Genomic DNA, 15615 nt, shown 5'->3' with positions numbered 1-15615 from the left:
TGGGTGGATCTTTTGAATCTGGAGGAAGCATTGATTTTGACTGGGAGGGGGCCCAGACCAAGTTGCTTCCAACTAGAAATATATGGAGCAGTCCTTCAGCTTCTTAAACTCTTTTGGACTTGGACAATCATTGACCTTGTGCTGTGGTACTTCTAGAAAGCGGCTGAGTGCAGCTAAGTTCAGAAAGATAGGAACAAGCAAGGAGCCCCCTTGTGAAGCTGTCCTGTCCTCTTTTGGTAGCATATATTAAAGTCCCAGTCACTCCACGAATCCAAGAGACATGGACACAACAGCTTAAAACCCTCTTTCTTACCATAGGCTAGAAGAAGATGGCCTAAAAAATCTATTGCTATTAGTGTGGGTGAGTTGAGTGGTGGGCGTGCCCAGTGAGCTCTCATCCTTTCTTCACCACCTTAGATATTTTATTATTCATTTTACCCTGCTGTTTTTTCGGTGATTCAGCATCCAGCTGCCATGCATGCTGGACAGATCATGAGAACCCTGTGTGGTCTGATTTGGCTAACACCTTCTTATGAGGTGATTGATTGATAGGCTCCATCATGAATGAGTTGGACTTTATGAGCGTGGAGCAGCTGACCCAAAGCATCTACGACCCACAGTAGTGCAATAATACCATGTTGAGTGACCAGCATCACTAACCTTAAGCACAGAAATTAAGGTTACCATCCTAGGGCCAATAAATGAACCTTCCAAACTTTAGACACTGTCTCTTCCTTTTGCAGGTTACCAGGTACACTGCCATTGGCCTGTGTTTTTGCTTTCTCTTATATATTACTTACGTTTTAAATATATTTACCAAGACCCATACATGTGATTAGGTATAGAAAATCTGTACTTACTTACCTGACACTATTTTATTTTCGATAATTTGTCCTTGATATTGTGTCCCAGCGAAATTCTGGTTTCGATTTAATGGTGCACACTAACTTTGTCTGGAAAGGTGTTCCATGATGTTGTGGCTTTACAGAAAGCAAGGATGTTGTTTAGGTGTGCGGACATGAGTAGAAGGTCCATTTGCTAAATGTTCCTTGTTTGTTTAGTGTTGTTGGTGTGATGCTTTACGTCTTTTTTGATGACAAGAAACGTTTTGATGAAGGTGTATTTGTCAGTCGTGTGGAATGTTGAGGAGTAAGAGATCGGGATGATGCTATATTTGACAGCCTGAAAGATGGCTTTGTTTCCGTTCAGTGTTTCTACGCTGATTGGTTTCTGGTAATGTCGTTCCTCTGTGCATAGCAGAAGCCTTCAGATTGCTTAAGAATGCTGACGGACTTTTGAATCTGTTTTATCTCAATACATACTTGTGGTAAGACGTACCAGTAGTTAAGCAGTAAGGCCATATCATGTGCTGTATTGACCCATTTTGTCCGTTCGTTGTGTCTTACATAAAAATATTTTTCAATGTCGTATAATCCTGGCAATGCCTTGCTGCTTAATTCGCCTGCTCTTGTCTATGTTTAGTAGGTGAATCACAGAATTCCACATGTACTTTTGATGAGCGCATTTGGTCAATTCTTATGCAATCAGGTGCTTTTCCAAAACATAGTTGATGAGTGACGTTATAAGTATTACTTTTTGTATCTTCCACACAAAACATTTCTCTTAGAATACTACCCACTGTGATTCAATTATTTGTTCTTCTTCTCATAGAGAATGGACCGCGCTTGCGCTTGGTGGTTGAACAAACCAAGGTTGTTTCACACCGGGGTGGCAATGCCACACTACCATGCACATTTTTCCGAGACTATGCATCATCGGGCTCACACAAGCTCCGGATCAAGTGGACGAAACTGACCTCAGATTACCTCAAAGAGATGGATGTCTATGTTTCCATGGGACACCACAAGAAGAGCTATGGCAGTTACCAAGGAAGAGTTTACCTGCAGGAAGCCAATGAAAATGATGCTTCTCTGGTTATTACAGCACTAACATTAGAAGACTATGGCAGATACAAATGTGAGGTGATTGAAGGGCTGGAAGATGACACAGCTGTAGTAGCACTGGATTTGCAAGGTAAAATGCAGTATTGTTCATTTATTCATCCATTCATTTATTCTACTGTGCAAAAGCAACAAATGATGATGATGATTATTATATAATTATTGCACTGTAAAAAGTTATCTTTTTCTTATTAGAACATTGGAATGTTGGCAGCTCCATTGAAGACAATGGAGTGCTGTGGGCTTTTACTGGCCGGTAAAAGCCCGCAGCGCCAACATTCCAATGTTTGCTTTGTTCACAGCAACAGCTGTGAACAAAGCCTCGCGGAATCCCCTCGGGCTCCATGAACATTTTTTTTTTAAATAGAACATTCTGCCCTGAGTGGCAGAATGTTCTAATAGCCTTAGAACCCGCCGTAGCGGGCTCTACCGGCTATTAAAGTCCCTCTCCCTTGTTAAATGCCCTCGCCTTCGGCTCGGGCATTTAACACGGGGAGCGGGCCTTTAATAGCCGGTAGAGCCCGCTACGGCGGGTTCTAAGGCTATAGTAAACAACATTCCCACCGTAATGACATTTCCTGTTTTGGACCTCAAAGCCTTTGTGAAGGATATAAAGATGTCATTCAGCTGACATAGGGTAGCACATTGGCACAATCGGTCTATCCTAGAGTAGTGCCAAATGCACAGGAGCCTCGGCATTGGCCAGAAATCTTGCCACATTGGTTGAATGAAGTTCAGGGTAGCAGTTTCAAAATATCATCACATGCTTAGAACAGCACCACTAGCACAGTAGCAGCGGCATAGGGCAAAGGAGCGCACATGGGGCCGAATCCCTGGCAAAGGGCAGCACCACACTTAGGGCAGTCTTGGTATAGGACAGCGCCTTTGGCATTTAGTCGTGGTATTTAACTGCACAGCTCAAATAGCAGCTCTAACATCAGGGGCTCCCTTTGGAAGGCAGGCTGTAAGGAGCTGAGCATGGTTCTTCTGTCTCGCGCAAGTGTATTCCACCAATGACTGGCTATTTCCTCAACCCCTTGTTCGCTACGCCAGCTAAATGAAGCCAGTAAATCCCTGTCTGGGCCAGTATTTGTGCTTGGCGACTACTTGTTGATAATAACCATATCTGTGTGCCAAGCCAGAACCACAGATAAATCCGCCTTGCATACTCTAGGGGAACCACAGCGCGTGGGAAATTACAATGTGATCTGTAATTTTAGTGATTGGATGAAAGCGGGGGCTGTACTACTTAATGCTCATTTTTAGATATGCCGATTTGCAGTCACATTCTATAAAATATATTGTCTGTAGGAGACCTCAACGGATTTTTTGGTAATATTATTATATATATATGTACATATATATATATATATATATATATATATATATATATATATATATATATCACTGTAACATAGCTCCCTGCCGGGTAGAATTGTTTTAAAAATAATCTACCCGATTAGATGTGACAGATGAAAGCACTGGGAATGCACGTGCTTCTAGCCCTTCTAGCACATCCCTCAGTTATGAGTATAACTTGCAATGTGCAAGTTTATTATATTTCACTGAAAGCAAACTATATTTAATAATTCTTAGTTCCATTAATGAAATAACATTACCAAAATCCCAGCAGTGGGTAGCGTGAGCACAATCACATCAGAATGTCATCACAGGAAGTGCCTTACACAATATTTTAAAGCATATTGGAACCACAGATAATAATCCGGATACAAAATACCGCTCATTAGTAAAACAACTTCAAAGTATCATGTTAGATTGTAAGGAACTTCAATCGTCTGATCACTGTTTTAGAGATCTACTGATCACTTGTTCGAATCTTGTTTAGATCAACCGAGCCTCTCATTACTCAGACGTCTATCAAATGAACACATGAGTTGGTTATTAATGACAATAGTTTTACAAGCACTTAAAGGCACTTAGAAATATGGTGTGGGTTATGTAAGTAGTCGTTAGCATGTGTTGACATACAAATGAAAATTATTACGCCCTAATCCCAGTGAAAGTGTTCCTACACTTAACACCTGTGCCAGAATGTGGTGTTATTCACAAATTCTGGGAGCCGCTGCACGTTGTGACATGACTGCTACTAACATCAGTCTGGGCTCCGCACTGCTGTTCTTGGTCCCAGTGCAAACCTCCCGGATAAGCTCATAACATAGTCTTACAAAGACATCTTTCAGCTTCTGAGGTTAGTGTCGGCCGAGCAAGTCAGACTCCAATTCTCCTTGGCAAATAAATATCTAGCCAGATAGGGGGGCCTCCTAAAATGCTGTTACAAAATGAGGAATGCCCCTAAAGATTCCATGGCGTACCATGTAGGACTGAATTTAACATGCAAAGAGGGAGAGGATTTTTAAAAAAAGCATTTGCACAAAAGCCTCGGCCTCAGTGAATTATGACATTTAGATCCAAGTGAGCCCGTTTCTAAGAACATTGTGAATAAATGTATCTGACTGAAAAGTCGGTTGGAGACAAAGTGACCCTAGGCAAGCGAGCACATGGGTGGATGGGGTTAAATTCCTACGATGTCTATCATCAACTGCCCTTTTTCGAAACTGCCTACTCTGTGAACATCAAGAGGAAATCCATGGTGATGAGATTAGAGCTGTTCTCTACCCTTGATTATAGATCTGAGTGGCAAGCAGTAGGACTACTGAAGGATAAGTGCTGTTTATGCCATCTGGCAAAGGAAACATTATGCATGTCCTCTGCCTCTGCCCATGCATAGCTGTGCATCGGAGGACCCTGTTACGTAACACATTTATTTCTTTAGGAATAAAAACAGTGGCTATGAAGTCTCTAATTCCTCGAAACATCAGGTTGAATATTCGGCTGATGCAGTGTCTTGACATTTTCAAAAGCCTTATTAGGGAAAACCTCCTCCCTAAAGTTGTCCCCAAATTCATTCACACAGGAATCGTGAAAAGTGATTGACGGGAATGTGCATAGAGGGATCCTGAAAGATAGGTTGCTAGAGGGTGCATTAGGCTTGAGAGTAAGAGGAATATTTTGCCCTCTATCCCATCTGAGGAGAAGTAGGAGTCACGGGGGCACCTTAAAAATCCACATGCTTATCTTTCCTCAGAGGCCAAAGGATCATAATATCTGTTATTGGTACTTATCTGTCTCACAGTCAGGTCTTGAAGCAAAAAGACCTGGGCCCAGGAGGGGAATTGGTTGCACATTTCACTTCACTATGCACTTTACAACACACATGGTTATATTTCAGGGTTTTTACATTTAGTGCTATGACTGGAGAGAGGTATCCTTAGGGTGCTATGCTCCCTCATTCTGTATTAAACCATGAGTTTTTCACCTCCTGCTCTAAAGCACACCTAGATTGTGCTGTTGCACAGTTGCGATGCACTTTAGTTTACAATCTTTCCTGATTCTTATGAGGTATTATAAATGATATGTTTCTGTTGTTTTGACAGGAGGTGAGTGGCACCCTGTGGCCATCTGTTGTTACATTAGGGGAAAAAAATTAATGGTTGAGTGTTCATGCAATGTTACGCTATCAATGCTGTCACACGTATGCAGCTTTAGTATATGTACAAATTGGCATTTCATGTAGAAGTATTCCTTCTGTATGAGAATAACTGGAGACATATTTTAGCAATTCTGATAATGTTTGGCATCACACAGGCTCCTTCAAACAGTCTTGCTATATTGGAGCAGCATGTTACATCTTAAAAACCATTGCATGTATGAGCAGCAGCCCTGGTCTGCATGAACAGTCCCAGCATATTAGACACCCATCCATGAAGAGCACTCAGGGCCTCTCACAAAGAGCCTCCACAGTCGTGGCAGAGGCTGCGCGTCTGTGGCAAAGTCCCTGCACTTGTGGCGGAATCTTAGCAATGAGACACAGCAACATACTGTATATACCTTTAAATATATATATCTATATATATATATAAGTATATATATATATAGATATATATATTTCTTTTTTTTTTTTTTTACTAAAACAAAGGTTACAGGGACGCTATAGTTGAGTTCTGAATTTACTCACACAAAACCATAGAAATTTAGCAGTTATAGTCAGAGTTCTTTCAAGTAACTATAACTTGCACCCTATGGTAACTGTAACTTGAGTGGGTGTGTCAGTGTCTGCATGAGTCTGTGAGTGGCTGTGTGAGTATCTGAGTGGGTCTGTGAGTGGGTGCATCAGGGTCTGAGTGTGTCTGTGAGTGGATGCATGAGTGTCTGAGTGGGTCAGTGAGTGGGTGCATCAGTGTCTAATTGGGTCTGTGAGTGGATGCATCAGTGTCTGAGTGGGTGCATGAGGGTTTGAGTGGGTTTGTGAGTGGGTGCATGAGTGTCTGAGTGGGCCTGTGAGTGCGTTCCTAAAGGTCTGAGTGGGTCTGTGAGTCGGTGTATCAGTGTCTGAGTGGGTCTTTGAGTAGGTGCGTCAGTGTCTGAGTGGGTCTGTGAGTAGATGCCGAGGGTCTGAGTGGGTTTGTGAGTGGACGCTTGAGTATCTGAGTAGGTCTGAAAGTGGGTGTGGAAGTCTATGAGTAGATCTGAGTGGGTGCATTAGTGTCTGAGTGGGTGTGTGAGTGGGCACATGAGTTTCTGAGCGCATGCATGAGTGAATTAATTAGTGTATGATTGAGTCTGTGATTTTTTTTTTCCTATTCGCGATTAATCGCGTATATTGCGTATTGTGAAAAAAACGAATTTTAAACCCATAATTTGACTCTCAAACACCCCTATACCACACTCTTGGGGTCAGGGTACTTCCACTCTGACTCCTTATGTTACTTTTCATTTTGTTTTTCAGCTCCAGGGACCATGTCAGAAGACCTTAAAATGGTCACTGCAACTTTCTGTTCAGGTTGTGGCCAGCCAATTACATCCGTTATATCCGCGAATAGTCGTGAATTATTCATGACCTCAGATATAAAAATGTATTTTCCCTTTTATATCTCAAAAACTATTGAACAGATTTACACCAATCTGCATACTACCAGCTAGCATTCTGAAAAAGTTGGTGTAATTCCGTCTAGTGGTTTGGGCTGTAGCCTTGTTCGAAGGTCTTGTGGGAATTAACAAGGGAAATGCAATTTTTTTGCCCCCCACTTTTTTTCTCGATCCCCGCTTGACGGATCTCCCCCAAACATTCCATGGCATATGATAATCAACGGGGTACTTTTTACCAAAAATGTCATAAAGATTTGTCAAATTGTGCCAACGATATAGGCAAGTCAAAAAACACTTTTTCTATGGAAATGTGGTCCTACCTATAACTACCAGTGGCGACTGCCACTAGATAAAATATATATTTATATATCTATATACATATATATATATATATATATATATATATATATACGTATATAGAAAAACTTAGTAAATCCATTGGACCCAGTGGATCTAATCAGCTAATCCATGATTATGTTATTGTAGTACTCCTAGCTTATTCCAGGAGTAATTCAGTAAGCATGGAGTATGCCACAAGAGCTCCTCATGTACCCCTGGAATTCAGGAGTAAGCCTTGACCACTACAGAGTACTTCACACCTATTCACTTCTAAATGTTGGTGATCCAGTAAGTATCTGTCAAAAGCGATAAAGAGATAGTAGTTCCCTGAATCGAGCTAATGATGGAAAAGAGTTTAAATTATAAATAGAAAAAGCATTAGCAATGCCAGTAGGTCTGGCTTCAAGGGAATGTTGTTCGGTAATGTGCTACATTACCAGTAAATAACATGAGAGTAGATACGTATTTATGTGGAAGTAAAGAACTGTAGACTAATATTGGTGTAGGTTTAAATGTCTGGTAACTGTTGCACTGCCAAACAAGACTTAAAACATGTTGGTTAATCACACCCTCCTCCCGTCTATGTCGCTGCCATAGAAAAACAACATAAATTATCTAGTTATTGAAGGCTATGTTTTAGAGCCAGACCATAAAAAACACATACAAAACTTCCTTAAAGAGTACTGACAAGGAAAGTTGGAAATGAACAACTAAACTTAGCATTCAACACAAATGTTTAAATTTCACTCACACTCGACAAAGCACAATGTATTTCATTCAGTATCAGGAAGGAAACACAAACTGAGGTTCGACAATGTGATGGCATTATTAGTGATTGTCATGAAAAATATCCAAAGTACATCTAAATATGCAGTGTCTTAAAATATGGGGCAAGTAGATGTATGGAGCAAAGTTGTTTTAACATTATGAAAAGAGTTTGTTTATAGAGTTTGTACGAAATTGGGTTACTGGTTGAGGGGGGTGAAACCCTAGTCAAGCAGAAACCAGAATCCTTGTCAGGCTGAAGTCACAAACAAACCCACTTCTGATGGGATGGGTTGGGTAAGTTGATGACCTTGCATGCAGATGCATCAGCTCCAATGGGAATGTGAAGCCGGGTAAGTTTGCACAGCAGAGATGATGCTTTAGTTCCAAGGCTAATACCTAGAGCAGCAGAGGTGATGTGCCGGTCCTGCGGGATTTTCATCATGGAGAAGATGCATCAGTTCTGCTGAATCCACAGATGGGTTAGCAGAGCACCTTCAGGACCACTTCCAGGGGGCCAAGACTGGGGTGGCACCACTTGGGTGAGCAGGACGCCTGGATGGCAGAATCCAGGTGCTTGGATCAAGGTTGTTGGAAGCCTGTTCTGTCCTTGAGGTTTCGGACCAGGAGGCCAGTCAACTAGCCCCTGGAGTCACTCTAGGGTCTTAAGTTAGAGATGCAGGTCCAGCCCTGATCAGCACTTCTCACCCAGGTCAGCAGAGCATAAGTTCAGCAGATCTTCGGAGCAGCATTCTAGTAGAGTGGCAATCCTTTCAGCAGCACAACAGCCTTTCTTCCTGGCAGAGTCCACAGGTCCAGCAGTGTACTGCTGAAAAATTGGGTCTAAGGGTCCAAGATGTATACAAGGTGCTCACTTTGAAGTGGAGGAAGCTTCTAGAGCTTTCCATTCCCCTGAGGTGGGGTGCATCCCCTCCTCCCTGTCCTGGCTCCTGCTTTTCTGGGGTCACAAAAAAGAGTGTCAATGCCTTTGTGAGAGTGCTCAGACAGGACCTTTGTAATGTACAAGTATGGTAGGTGACAGCTCCTAATCCTTGTTAACTCAGAGAAGCCGATCCTGCCAACAGCTATCTTCCTTTTGTCTCACTGCCTGGGAACAATACACGTAGACCAACTGCCAGCTACAACCAGTCATGTGACTTAGGACCAGGCTGCAGGCACCAAACGGCTAGGACAAAAAATGCCAACTTTTTGAAAGTAGCATTTTCAGAATTGTGTCAAAAAAAATCCAACATTACCATTAAATAGGACGTATCATCATGACTCTTTAGAACCCAATCTCAATCTGTCTACCTGCTCTCAGTTGGAGGTTACCGCTTATTAAATGTAATAAGCTACCAGGACACATTAAAACATAAAAATACATGTCCTACTTTCTACATACACAGCCCACTCACCTATGGGCTATTGAGGGCCTATCCTATGGGTGCCTTATATGTATCATAAAGGAAGTTTTGAGCCTGGCAAAAGGTTTATATGGCAGTTTAAAACTGCACACACAGGCTGCAACAGCAGGCCTGAGACATGTTTAAAAGCCTATTTAAGTGGTGACAAAATTAGCCCCACTAGTAGCATTTAATTTACAGGCCATGGGCACATGTAGTTCCACTTTGCTAGGGACTTGACAGGTAAATCAAAAAGACCAGTTTGTTTGGTTTACCTTGTTCTAAAGCCAGAGGAACACCCTTTCTCGGGTAAACTCCTTTTGTAGGCAGTGGGCAACCCCGACTTTTAGATTTACAGTCAGTTGGTGGCCTAGGTAATAAGCCATCGTTTACATCTGTTCCCAATGTGAGTCAGTTTGGGTTAGGGGGACTTAATTAATACCTTACTGCTCCAATCTGACTTCGATAGGAGACGCCAAGCGGGGCCGAGAAGTAATCAGTGCTGCGCGCTGCAGCCTGGGAGGCCCTGGGACATGCTTTATGAGGCTACACTATTTTTACAGTCAGTAAGTCTCAGGTCAGCAGTGGAAACTAACAAAGAAAAGGCAGCCAATTGAGAAAAGAGTCTAAACATCTTTTAAAAGAAGGTTAACACATGCTTTAAAGAAGGATACAGTATTATTATAATAAAACCTTAAGTAGAGAATGGGTGCAAATGGGCTTCCTGGCATTGTTCCAGTTAAAAATTCACAAAGCTCCGGTCCTTGTAAAACGTAGATGTATAAATATAGTTTAAAGTGGTGGGGTCACGTTCGCTGTGCCTATTCTCAATTCTTTAAACTTTTCCATTTCATTTAGCATGCTTTGTACTGCACAGTGCGAGAGTCTGCCTCTGCGAATGTATTAGCGGGATGATTCATTTCACAGGCTATGGCCCTCCAGAGGTCAAGTTTCCTGTGAACACTGAGGTGTGCGCAATTTATTGTGTGCTAAAATTATCACCTGTTATGAGTTCTGCCAGCAGAACATGCGGATTCTAATGTTAACTGCACTAAAATCCACATTTCCTCTTTTATTGCCCCCCGCTTAGTATCGGCAAATATATCCTTGGGAAGTAGATTTCGTTGGACCCGCATTTACAAAGTGAGATGGCCACAAATGATCCCTTTGCGACCAAAGCCAGGGGTCGCAAGGGGCGACCCCTAAATGACGTCCATGCGGGTACTGTGCACTTTCAACAGCGTTAACTACAAGCAGCAGTTACAAGTTTTTACTGATAGACTTCAGATTTTATAATGCTGCATTATAAATGGCTATACAAGACTGCTTGTTTTTTAAGTATTTACCATGAAATCAAAATAAGAGGTAACACTATACTGCGCACTTCAGCACTCTTAAAAACAAGAAAGAACATTTTTAGTCCAGCTTTAAAGAACAGAAAGAATTGTATGGCGGCTTTAACCCACATATGATCATAATCATACTCTGTATAGGTCGTGCATATCATTTAATCGTGTAATCACAAGCATCAAATACTTTCCAGTTGACAATCTTGACACTCATCAAAACGCAGTAGTGCATGTTGCTGAAGGTAAAAAACAGTGGTACAAAGCTCATTGATTTTTATGCATATTAATATAAGTGTTCTTGGCATGAGAGGGAGTACTTTTGACCATTGATAATCCCTATATGAATATATTGAACCAAATAGATGACTAGATAAAAAGATACACACAAACATACATTATCAGTTAGAGCAGCTTCTCAACTGCACAAATAGCTCTACCTCTTCCCTTGTCCCCTGCTGTCCTATGTATGCCCGCTGGGGCTTGCCCCTAGTACACTCCTTGGTTGCTAACTAGTTAGGGTTGCTCTCTAGAAATTCCAAAACATATACACATAGAGGAGTCAGAATCAGTTCGGAAGAGTAATTTAACTTGAAAAGCTATTCGACTGCTCATTCATTCCTGCCTTGAGTTATTGGTTGCTTCAATTATGACTGCCAGAAACCAGAGTGACTACCAAATCAGCTGTTTAATTTAATTTTGCACACGGTAGTCTTAGAAAAATATAACCAATCACGTTGTACCAGCAGTCAATATCTGTACAACACATTTCATTAACAGTCAAGTGCTAAAGTAGTCACTTAATTGATTAGGGATAATTGTACAAATAACTTTATTTATGGTTACAGTACAGACCACCCATTTCTGCATGCAGTGCTGGAATTAGAAACATTTCGCCGCTAGTGCAGCATAGCAAAGGGAGGCCCAATAAACATAATGGGTGTGTCATTTTATTACCTGCTTTGAGCAGGCTTTAAAAATGATGAAGGTCTCCCAGTACCAGAACGCTCCCCTTACATACATTATGCCTGGCACAGGCATAATGTGGCACAAGGGTTTCAAAGTAGCGCAATGCAAGCATTGCACCACTATGTAAATATGGTGTGTCATAAATGTCTACCTAACGCAACATTAGTGTAAAAAAAGTGACAATAATGTGGCGCCAAGAGGTATAAGGGGCTTGCAAATATGCCCCTCTGTATCTTTCCAGGCGGTTAAGATGATAGATACTCCTTTGGCCTTATGCTTATGGCCTGTGCTGCTGGCTCTCAGATTATGTTTACGGTTGACTGCAATCTGCAGCAGGGCCAAGACAACATCTGAGCCTGCCTCAATGATGTTGCCTCATGGATGACATCCGCCCGCCCTATGTTAAATTCTGATAAAACAGAGGTTGCATTCCCCATCTATGGGGTCCTCCTCCTAGTGGCCACCTAATCTAGGTCCTAGGCTGACTCTGTGTAGAGAAAAATAGTTGTCCCTTCCACCTCTTCAACCCAGGGAAACTTTGGTGCAGTCAGTCATCCTCTCTAAACTGAACTACATGGATTCCTATATCTTGGACTCCCAAAATATCTTCTTTTTAAACTTCAAGCTCTGTAAAATGCATCAGTTTATCTTATTCTCAACCTCCATTACCATCCATTCACATCTCACTTTCTTGTCTAATTTTATAGGCTCCATATTGAACAACACCCAATTTTCAAATCACTCTGCCATTGTCAAAGTGTTTTTCAATCTTATGGCTCTCTTTGTTTTCAGAAAAAGCTTTCTATCAAAATCCTGTCTCACTCACTTCACTCTTTACTCCTAAGTTGCTTGTTATCATTAGGGTCTGTCCCACTAGAATGGGTGGTTACTCATTTTATTATCTAATGAATCATCTCTCCCTTCTAAGCGAATTAGAAACCTTTCTGTTGTTCTTCAAGACTTTCTTTTCTCTGCTAAATGGTCTTAGGTCATCGCTGTTCTGTTTTGTTGTAAGTCTAAAGCCAGGAGAACCCTCTAGGTGATTGAACAGTTAGGAAAGCAATCAATCAATTAATTTAAGCCTACATCATGAGAGGTCTTGCAAACTGGTCAGAAATTCTTCACCAGATAATTAATATTATCACAGGGTGTGTTATTTATGTGGCATGGGACTCCCTCCCAATTACAAATGTCAGTGCTGGTAATAAGGAATAACCACAGAAATTGCTGGTTAATGGACTGATTCCTGTTGATGTTTCTGTCAGTACCAATCATTTCACCCCCTCCTAAATTCTGTCTTTCTCTGCAGGAATGTGTTCAAGAAAAACGCCAAATGCCTATTTAATGCCTAAACCTGATTAAAGTGGAACCTCCAGCAAACTTATAATGAGAACCTTGAAGTTTTTCTTTAGCCTCCACACCATTATAGCTTAAAGCACACCTGCACTTACTGAGCTAGTGGCAACACACTAATTCACATATCTCGGGCCACCTGCAATACAGTAACTGAGGGTAAGCAATCAACAAACAAAGTCACATATTGTCTCTGGTTAAGGCAAAAGTATGTTTTACCTGATCTGGCAGTCTCCATTTCCAGGTCTAATTCTTAGCCAATTTATTCACTCACTTAACTAAACTATTCTTGTAAAATACATGATAATGCAAAGTAAAATGTGTGATAGGATATAACACAAGCCTTTGAATTAGTAATCTAAGCCTATTCCATATCCCCTCTTTCCTTTTTGAACCACATTCACTGCAGAAGTGATATTTGGATACCTCATTTGACATTGGGCTTAGTTGTGCAAAAAAAATGGTTAAACTCCTGTCTAACTGCCACCATTCTGTATTGACACTGGCATTGCATTAGGTAGTATTTACATCTGCACCAGACGATGTAATTAGGTACCAAGTTCATTAGTTAAGTGCCCACTTTTCTCTTTGTTTAATTGATTCCCATTGAAAACAAACTTGATTTGAAATGGTCATATTCTAAGAAACACATTTGATTCATAGAGGAAACTCAACTGGATAATATATGTTAGTCTAGTACTTCCTCTTCTGTTTGTTTCAAAATTTACAGCTTTGGAAGAAGTGAGATCTTAAGGGTATAATAAAACTTAACAGTAATAGTTACGGTAAAACTAAGCAATATTTTGAGCAAAGAACTGGAAATGTCATACAATTTCCTTTTGGGGTATTGTTAGAAATGGGGTATTTGGTTGACAGTCAGGTTACCCCCTGTTCAAGCAAGGACCCTCACTCTAGTCAGGGTAAAAGAGAATCACCCTCAGCTAACCCCTGCTTACCCCCTTGGTAGCTTGGCAGAGCAGTAGGCTTAACCTCAGAGTGCTAGGTGTAAAGTATTTGTACCAACACACACAGTAACTTAATGAAAACACTACAAAATGACACAACACCGGTTTAGAAGAATAGGAAATATTTATCTAAACAAAACAGGACCAAAACGACAAAAATCCGACATACACAAGTCAAGTTATGAATTTTTAGAGGTTAAACTCAAAAATAGCACTTAGAAACAAAAATACTTCGGTGAGATGTTAACACGGCGTCGTGACGGAGTCATTTCCCAACAAGCCGACACCAGCGGCGCCGGACACGGATTCGTGTAGACCCCCAAGTACAGTACCTTTGGTGAAGAGTGAAAACAAGCCGATGCGTGAAGTGGTGGATCACGGCGCCTGTGCGAAACGTTGAATCCACGCACTTCCACGGAGCCGCGGACTTCAGTGGGGCTGCAGCGGCGTCGGGCCTGCGAAGAGCGTCGCGTTCCAGTGAAGGCCACGGCGTCAGGTGCAGGCGGCGTTACCGGATTCAGCAGCGGTGTCGGTCCGGAGTCGTCCGAAGTCAATTTTCTTGGATTTCCACCAGCTTTCCTTTCAAGGGCCCAGGGACTGGATAGGGCACCACTTGTCAGAGCAGAAGTCTCCAGAGACTCCAGGTGCTGGCAGAGAGAAGTCTTTGCTGTCCCTGAGACTTCAAACAACAGGAGGCAAGCTCTAACTCAAGCCCTTGGAGATTTCTTCACAAGATGGAAGGCACACAAAGTCCAGTCTTTGCCCTCTTACTCTGGCAGAAGCAGCACTGCAGGAAAGCTCCACAAAGCACAGTCACAGGCAGGGTAGCACTTATTCCTCAGCTATCAGCTCTTCTCCAGGCAGAGGTTCCTCTTGGTTCCAGAAGTGTTTCTAAAGTCTGTAGATTTGGGGTTCCCTTCTTATACCCATTTTAGTCTTTGAAGTCACCTTTCTTCAAAGGGGACTCACACCTACTTGTGAAATCCTGCCTTGCCCAGGCAAGGCCTCAGACACACACCAGGGGGTTGGAGCCGGCATTGTCAGAGGCAGGCACAGTCCTTTCAGATGAGAGTGACCACTCCACCCCTCCCTCCTAGCAGAGATGGCTAATCAGGAAATGCATGTTACACCCCAGCCCCCTTTGTGTCACTGTCTAGTGCGAGGTGAAAAACAACCCAACTGTCAAACTGACCCAGACAGGGAATCCACAAACAAGGCAGAGTCACAGAATGGTTTAAGCAAGAAAATGCTCACTTTCTAAAAGTGGCATTTTCAAACGCACAATCTTAAAATCAACTTTACTAAAAAATATATTTTTTTAATTGTGAATTCAGGGACCCTAAACTCCACATGTCCATCTACTCTCTAGGGGAATCTACACTTTAATCATATTTAAAGGTAGCCCCCATATTATCTTGTGAGAGAGACAGGCCTTGCAACAGTGAAAAACGAATTTGGCAGTATTTCACTGTCAGGACATATAAACCACATTACTAGATGTCCTACCTTATCCATACACTGCACCCTGCCCTTGGGGCTACCTAGGGCCTACCTTAGGGGGCCTTAC

At 41.9% G+C, this 15615-nt stretch overlaps 1 protein-coding gene across 3 annotated transcripts in view; it reads left to right on the top strand.

The window, feature by feature from the left end:
• HAPLN1 (hyaluronan and proteoglycan link protein 1) overlaps positions 1–15615 on the top strand; it is a 329203-nt gene that overhangs the window by 204073 nt on the left and 109515 nt on the right. For all 3 annotated transcript variants that reach the window (XM_069224798.1, XM_069224791.1, XM_069224806.1), the window contains one exon: positions 1672–2034. In XM_069224798.1, coding sequence (XP_069080899.1) covers positions 1672–2034 — 363 coding nt within the window. The remainder of the gene's footprint in view (positions 1–1671; positions 2035–15615) is intronic.

Source organism: Pleurodeles waltl, chromosome 1_1, assembly GCF_031143425.1.
Source record: "Pleurodeles waltl isolate 20211129_DDA chromosome 1_1, aPleWal1.hap1.20221129, whole genome shotgun sequence".
Classification (NCBI taxonomy): domain Eukaryota; kingdom Metazoa; phylum Chordata; class Amphibia; order Caudata; family Salamandridae; genus Pleurodeles; species Pleurodeles waltl.
This window is presented reverse-complemented; position numbering and strand designations above follow the sequence as displayed.